The sequence below is a fragment of the Anopheles merus genome, chromosome 3R (assembly GCF_017562075.2).
Source record: "Anopheles merus strain MAF chromosome 3R, AmerM5.1, whole genome shotgun sequence".
Lineage (NCBI taxonomy): Eukaryota > Metazoa > Arthropoda > Insecta > Diptera > Culicidae > Anopheles > Anopheles merus.
This window is the reverse complement of record NC_054084.1, coordinates 49,704,895-49,712,634: the sequence shown is the minus strand read 5'-3', so window position 1 is coordinate 49,712,634 and position 7,740 is coordinate 49,704,895. Positions and strand designations below refer to the sequence as shown.

General features: G+C 43.8%; 1 protein-coding gene and 1 long non-coding RNA gene across 3 annotated transcripts; one reads left to right on the top strand and one right to left on the bottom strand.

Annotated features, from left to right (window-relative positions):
• Positions 1-2,757: 2,757 nt before the first annotated feature.
• On the bottom strand, positions 2,758-7,211 carry LOC121597261. Of its 2 annotated transcripts, none has more exons than XR_006005397.1 (2): positions 6,849-7,211; positions 2,758-3,436 (listed from the first exon to the last, which is right to left on the bottom strand). XR_006005397.1 is itself a non-coding variant. In XM_041922897.1 (2 exons), the coding sequence occupies exon 2, from the start codon at positions 4,347-4,349 to the stop codon at positions 3,117-3,119; it is 1,233 nt and encodes a 410-aa protein (XP_041778831.1). In that variant the 5' UTR covers positions 4,350-4,374; positions 6,849-7,211. The 2 variants fall into 2 exon arrangements, 1 of the variants encoding a protein (XP_041778831.1); XM_041922897.1 differs by having other exon boundaries at positions 3,117-4,374.
• LOC121597262 lies at positions 3,995-4,484 on the top strand. The gene is made up of 3 exons (XR_006005398.1): positions 3,995-4,085; positions 4,219-4,327; positions 4,397-4,484. It is a non-coding gene; the product is annotated as an uncharacterized LOC121597262 (long non-coding RNA).
• Positions 7,212-7,740: the final 529 nt, after the last annotated feature.

The window sequence follows — 7,740 nt, the reverse complement described above, 5'->3', positions numbered from 1 at the left end:
CTTTAAAATATATATCTCAAATATTCATTCAATAATTGTCCATTCGGGGCCGATTTCGTAGTCAGGTTCAAGCCCTAAATGATTCATATCTACCTACACATAACATAAATATCGAAGAAGCCCTCCGGTATATTTCGGCACACTGCGTCGACGTTCCTCTGCCGTCCTACTCGGTCGAAGATGTCTAGCTGTCTCGAGACTAAAGCCGTCTACGTCGTGTGGTCCGAACAACATGCCCGGTATTGTTGTACCTAAGTAAATCGGATCCTTGGCTCCACCTTTCACTTCTTTGTACAACATGTCACTTCGTTCGGGGTATTTTCCTGCTCTATGGAAGAAAGCATGGGGTTTTCCAGTTTTCAAAAAAAAAATGATAGATCAGTGTTGTCTAACTTCCGTATGCTTTGCGCAAATAGAAAGCTTTTTGAAATTCTGATTCAGAAACATCTACTTCGAGGAGTGATGCACTATTTGACACTCCACTTCAACATGGCTTCTACCCCAGCCGTGCTACAGCTACCAACCTTGTGAAATCTTACTATGCCACAGAAGCTGTTGAAACTTGGCGTCCGTTGTGATTTGGTTAAATTGATCGTCTCTTATCTTTGCCATCGTACCTTGATCGTCAAGATAGGTAATAGTAATACTACAAACTTATGAACGTCACACTTCCCTGTTCCGAGTTAGTATTAGATTTAGGTCTTTAGACTCTAAACTTAAGCTAGATCAACATTTTTACGCTATTATTACCAAAGCAAACAGGTCTTTAGGTTTTATACTTAGGTTTAGCCGTATGTTTCACGACCCTTTGTGTCTAAAAGCGTTTTATTGTTGTTTTGTCCGTCCGATCATTGAATATGCGTCTGTTGCGTGGACCCTGATTCATATTACTAAAATCGATAAGACAGAAAAAAATTCAAAAAAAAGTTCACTCGAATTGCTATTAGTAGGCTGCCATGAAGAAGAAATCGATCTGAGTTTGCATCGTACAGGTCGCGCTGTTTATTGTTAAGGCTTTGGAGAATTGTAGGAAAGTGGCCCAGGGTTTATTCATGTTTGAATTGTTAACTAGACTCATCGATGCTCCTTAATTGTTGTCCTCGCTAAATTTTTACGTTTCCAAGGTGAGTTTTAAGACCCCGACAAATTTTTTAGCCATTGACCACCGCGCTCGTCTCTACTGTGCGTACGATCCGTTGCTTAGTATGACTAACATTTTTTATATTTGCTATAGTGTTCTCGATCTGTCCTTTAGTTTTCCCAAATATTATAAAATTGTGCGTGATTTTTGGTGCTCTGCACAAGTAAAGGTGTAGATCTAGGCTTAAGTATTGTATGTAGGCTACGGAAACCAAATGCAATTAATTAAGTAAATCTCACTATATATAAAATCGAAAATCGCCACAATGACGTGAGAGTAAACATTCAGCGAGAGAGAGAAAGAAAGCGGAGAGAGCAGAGCTCTCTTAGCAACGCGCGTTGCTGCGAAAGGACTTGCTCCATGCACCACTACTAGCCCGCGGGTAATTAGGGCAATGGTTACTTAGATTTTTTGTTTGCACAAACCGACTTGAAATCGCATGGTATTGGATATAATGATTTTTTTTATAATTGAAGACGCAAATTAGCATACTGATGATGATGTGTCGTACCTCATACCCCTTCCCATGATAAATCAAGATATTCAAGACAATATAAAAAAATCCTGTTTGGAAACCATCCAAATTAAATTTATTGGGAAATGGTTGATATTCCAATTAAATCAATCAATAATTAAGCCAGTATAGTTGGCTTATTAACCTTACGCACCTCGAGTACTACATACACCGTCGTCATCGACAGATAAGTGTGGTACATAATATCCTGTAAAACGGGTCGCTATACCCAGGACGTCGAACATGTACACTCCCTCAAATCTTCTTTTATTTGGCGTAACGTCCTACGCGGACATGCCGGCCTATACAGGCTTTCGAGACTTAATAAACATAGCCGGATATTCAATTCTTGCTATGGGCGGACAGTCCATTCTAGGCTTGAACCCATCACGGGCATGTTATTGAGTCGTTCGAGTTGACGACCACGTACCACGGGACCGCCCCAAATCTACTACTCTCTCAAATCTACTACTCCGTAATATTGGTTGAGTCAGGACAAGAAAAACGCATGACAATAAGAGGCGGATGTAATCGAGAGACCCTAAGCGGCCATATGCTAAAAAGCCTTGCTGAAATTCCGAGCGAGAAAACAGCGGATGTTGATGGCTTGAAAGTTAAAATTGAATTTGTAACGATTTGCTCGCGTGCGGGAAGAACTACTTATTTCAAGATGTCCTTCCAGGACAAAGCACTACAGGGAGAGATGGTTCATTGCGCAACATGTCTGCAACATATTGCGCGTTAGGTGAGACAACCGTGCGCACTGCATTTAGCCGGATCAGCATCAATTGCAAAATAATTCACAATGAAACTATGCTTACTGTAGCGTGCCCAAGAGGGCTGAAAAGATTCTGACTGTATCTATCAAGAGTGATGACGATATCTATCATGTGATGCTATCACCGTACTACGGTGTTGATTAAGAATAACCATGTTATAATTAGGGACACGTCAAATTAGAAGCAAAATCTGAAAAATGTGGGCGGCAAGAGTAAATAAAGTAGTTTGCAAGTAAACGTGAATTTAGTTAATTGATCTGGAAAGGCTATAACAGTGTTGAACTATTCTGTTCTATAACAGTGTTGCGTCCAGCAACAAAGCTCTTTCTTTCGCGAATTTAAAGTTGAAACATCAGTTTTCTTAATTCACTTAATTTCATTAAACTGTATTAAAAATTCACTGAACTTTCTTCTCTTGGCGCGATGGTAGAAAGAGGTCGATTTTCGTCTTCGTGCCCGTTTTAAAACTTCACGCAAAACCGATTGCGGTCATTCCACTTAATTTGCGCAGGTTCATCCGTTGCACGCGAAGCTCCTTCGGGATGAACCATTCCTACTCTCTCTATTTCGCCCGTGTTTGTTTCGCCTGTGCTACCTGTCCCTCTCTCTCACTTCACCACAACGCATCTGTCAAACTAGAACCGCTGTTGGTAAACAACACTGGCCCCGGTGTTTGACTGCGTTAAACTCTTTCGTGCGGTTCTACGTTTATTACAGCGATTTTTACTACCGGTCTCTCTATAATCTTTTTGTTCGCAAGCTGTACGTGCACACGCCGAGTTGTTCCGTCCTTCGAAGGTACGAGCTGTACGATTCTTCCCTTAGGCCAGCATCCTCTTGGTAGGGCGTCATCGACAATCAGCACGAGGTCTCCTAATTGCAATGGCGGCTGGGTCTCAAACCATTTGCTGCGACGGGTGAGCGTAGGCAGATAAGAAGCTAACCATTTTTTCCAAAATTGATCTGCGTACAGTTGTGACATCTTCCAGTTGTTCCTGAGGGCTGCGGAAGAATCATCAAGAGATGTTAATGGTTTTATTCCAGAAGATGAACCCAAGAGAAAATGGTTTGGCGTTAACACGGCTTCTTCCTCACTATCAACCGATACATGTGTTAGTGGGCGAGAGTTGATAATGTTTTCTACTTCAATTAACCAATTGGCGAAAACGGTATCTGTCGGTGTTTTGGTAAATTGCATGCCGGAGAGGGTGCGTTTAACTGATTGGATTAATCTCTCCCATGCACCACCGAAATGTGGTGCTCCGGGGGGGTTGAATATCCACGTCGTATCGGGGAGGTACATTTCATCTATCAGCTCCTCGGTGTTTATCTGCTTCGCCGCATCTTTCAACTCACGATCAGCGCCAACGAAATTAGTCCCACGATCAGTTCTGATTTCAATCGGAGTCCCTCTACGTGCGATAAAATTGCGAATAGCGATGATGCAAGCGCTGGTGTTCAAGCTGTGAGCCACCTCTATGTGTATGGCCCGTATTGTTAGACACGTGAACAGCACACCCCAGCGCTTTTCCTGTCTCCGTCCAACAGCGACCAAAAAAGGTCCGAAGTAATCTATCCCTGTGTAGGAGAACGGTCTGGCGTACGGCGACACTCGAGCTAACGGCAACTCATTCATCACTGGAGGTTTAGGGTAAGCTTTACGAAGGCTACATCTAAAGCAATTGTTTCGCACTCTGTGGCACGCGCTTCGTAGGCCAGGAATATCGAACTTTTGCTGCACTTCATTCATTACGGTTTGATGATTTTGATGTTTATATTTCCAGTGGTACTCCGTTACAATCAGATCGGTGAGCCAGGATTTTTTGGGAAGAATAATTGGCCTCTTCATGTCATGGCTTGCGTAACGACAAGCATCGATTCTTCCTCGTACTCGTAAGATACCGTCGTCGTCCATGTATGCACTACGTCTATAAAGAGAACTTTTCTTGTTAATCATTTTAGATCCCTTTGTACCTGATTTGTCATGCAGAAGTAGCTGATATTCTTCTGGAAACTCTAATCGTTGCGCTTCCTTGATGATCGATTGCTCAGCTTGTTGTAGCTCGAGATGCGAAAGGGGTCCAAAATATCGAGACATTTTTGGCAGACGAGAATTATTGATGTACCTCCACATGTAGGCGATGGCTCGATGCAGGCGTTTCCAATCAGAAAATCTGTCAAAGATAATTACTGGGGATAATTCACGATGATATGAAACCGTCTGGCGTAACTCTTCCTCAGTAGTTGAAGGTCTGAAGCTTTGCACTTGCCACTCGTTTTCCGGTTGCTGTAGGAACGCTGGTCCTTTAAACCACATTCCGGTCGTGCAGTGTCGGTTAAGGTTGGACCATTTTGTACCTTCGTCGGCTACGTTGTTTTTAGTCGGCACCCACTGCCATTCCTTTACTGACGAGTTTTCTAATATTTCGCCTACTCGATGAGCTACGTAGACGCTATAATTTCGATGATCCGAGTTGAGCCAACACAAAACGTCTTTTGAATCGGTCCACAAGAAGCGTCTATGGATCTTTATCCGGTGTGATTGATGAATACCTGTCATCAGTCTAACTCCCAATACTGCAGCTTGCAGCTCTAATCGGGGAATCGATGTATATTTTAACGGAGCTACTCGAGTTTTTGCGCCGATCAACACAACTTCCCGTTGATCTTCGGATTCGAATCGGAAGTACGCCACGGCTGCGAAACCGTCTCTCCCGGCGTCTACAAAAATATGAAGCTGTGTCGTGCAGTTCTCTAAGCTGATGGACGTGCGGTAACATCGCGGAATCTTGATAGATTGCAGATGGGGTATGCAAGTTAACCACTCCTTCCATTTGTCTTGCAGAGAACTGGGTATTTGATCGTCCCACCCAATTCCAGAACGCCAAACTTCTTGCAATAAGACTTTGAGGAACAGTAAAAAGCCTGCTATCAAGCCTAACGGATCGTAGATTGTCATAAGCGTGCTCAGTACTTGCCGTTTGGTTGGTATCACGATCCCTTGTAGAACATCTACATCCTTTAACGGCACTTTGAATTGGAACGTATCTTCGTTTGCGTTCCACCACATTCCCAAGACCTTCTGGGTACAAGCTGTTGGATCGAGGTTCATATCCTTCTCCCGGCTGTTGCTACTACCAACGCCATCTAATACTTGGCCATAATTCGACATCCAATTGTGAAGCTTGAATCCTCCTTGTGAGTGAATAAATTTCACATCTTGTGCTAGCTTCGTGGCCTCGGTCACACTCTCTATACTGGCAAGCATATCGTCGACGTAGTGATGACGCTTAATACATTCGACGGCTAGAGGATAGCGGGCCGCGAAACGGTCCGCGTTTACATTCTTTACAAATTGGGCGGAAGTTGGTGAACAGGCTGACCCAAAGGTCATCCTCAGCATCACATATTCATCGGGCTCAACTTGCGACCGGTCCGTTCGCCATAGGAATCTTTGGCTAATCAGATCCTCTTCTTTAATCATAACCTGATGGTACATTTCTTGAATGTCAGCGGCAATAGCAACACGATATTCTCTAAACCGACTTAGGACAGTCGGCAGTGGTGAAAGAAGGTCTGGCCCAGTCAATAACATGGAATTAAGCGAAATTCCATTCACTGTTGCAGCTGCATCCCATACTACTCTAACCTTATTTGGTTTATTGGGGTTAAATACAGGAAAGATTGGTAGATACCACTTTCTAGGATGCTTAAACTTATGCTCTTCATTTGATAATTTTCTAATATATCCCTTTTCAACATGGTCTTTCAGCACTCGGTCCATCATTTCTCGAAGGTGCTCATCTTTTGCCATGCGGCGTTCTAAACATTCCAAGCGTTTGAGAGCCATTGCTCGATTGTTTGGCAGTTTTACGTCATCATAGCGCCACAACAATCCAGTGACATACCTCTCACCTTGTAGTGAGGTGTGTTTACGCAGCAATACACTCGCCCGTTCCTCATCATTTGAAAGAGTGTTTATGCCGCCTTTACATGTGGGTTCTTCGAGCGCAAAACTACCTTTTAGAGCTTGATCAATTTTGGTTTCTATTTCTGCACAATCACAAATATGTGCTCGATGAAATGCCAAAATGTTGCTGTTGTTAGAAGTTGACGACGAATCGCAACCCGAAACTACCCATCCTAGCCTCGTCTTTGTTGCGACGGGTTCATTTGTTTTTCCTTCTATCGTCTTTAATGGAACAGTGAGATGATAGTTATTCATTCCTATGAGAATGCGTGGAGGTACAGAAGCATATGGTGCTAATGGAATGGATGCTAAATGCTGATATTTTGTTCGTAAACGATCCATTTTAACGCGTTGCGAGGGCAACCCAAGACTTTTCACCGTTCGTACATTAGAGGCTTCAAAGGTCTGAGCACCACTGGATATTCCTACTATATTTACGCTCACCTGTTTTGAATCTCGTTCAGTGCGATGTTGTCCTCCAGTCCATTTCAAACAAAGAGGTCGGTTTGTCCCTTCAAGTTCCAGCTCGTCAACTAGCGAATGTTCGATTAGCGATACTGACGCTCCTTCGTCGAGAAAAGCAACTGTTCTGATCGTCTTTCCTACAGCCTGCAGCTCAACTGGCACGTATCGCAATAGTATGTTCTCGTCGGTGGCTGTAGAGTGAGAGAAATTTGCTTCGTGTCTTCCCTTACCTGCCGAATTGTGTAGTGACGGGTGGTGTTTTACAGTACATCCGTCTTTGCCGCATACTCTCGTCTCTTTACAGGGCGCACGATGTTTTTTCAAACAACATTTATACAAGTAGTTCCGCTTAATGATGTCCCAGCGATCTGCTACGCTTTTCTGCCAGTATCCGTCACATTCGTATAAGCGAGCGCAGCCGTTATCGCATGCACAAACGGCTTCTGTGGAGTTCTGCGAGGAGGGATTAGTAGTATGCATGTGCAAATACTTACTGCATCGTGGTTCGATAAGATTTGCAGGGCTCGTTACCGCTTGGGCTGCATGCTTAATGGTTTGCATCCACTTTCCGAATGCAGCCAGGTTGACCTTTGACAACGTAAGACTGTGTATGCCCCACATCAGCTTAATCATCGGAGGGAGACGACCAACGAGCTCATCCAACACGGGTCCATCATAACGCTCCTCGACCCCGTTGTTTCTCACAGCAGCACACATTTCGTCCACGGATACGGCGAACTGCACAAGCGTCTCCAACTTTTCTGCTCTCGGGGGTACCTGTCGTCGAATCTGGCTCAACAACGTTTTCACAACTACTTCTGGACGTCCGAACGATGATTTGAGCTCTTGCATGACTTCTTTGAGGTTAGCT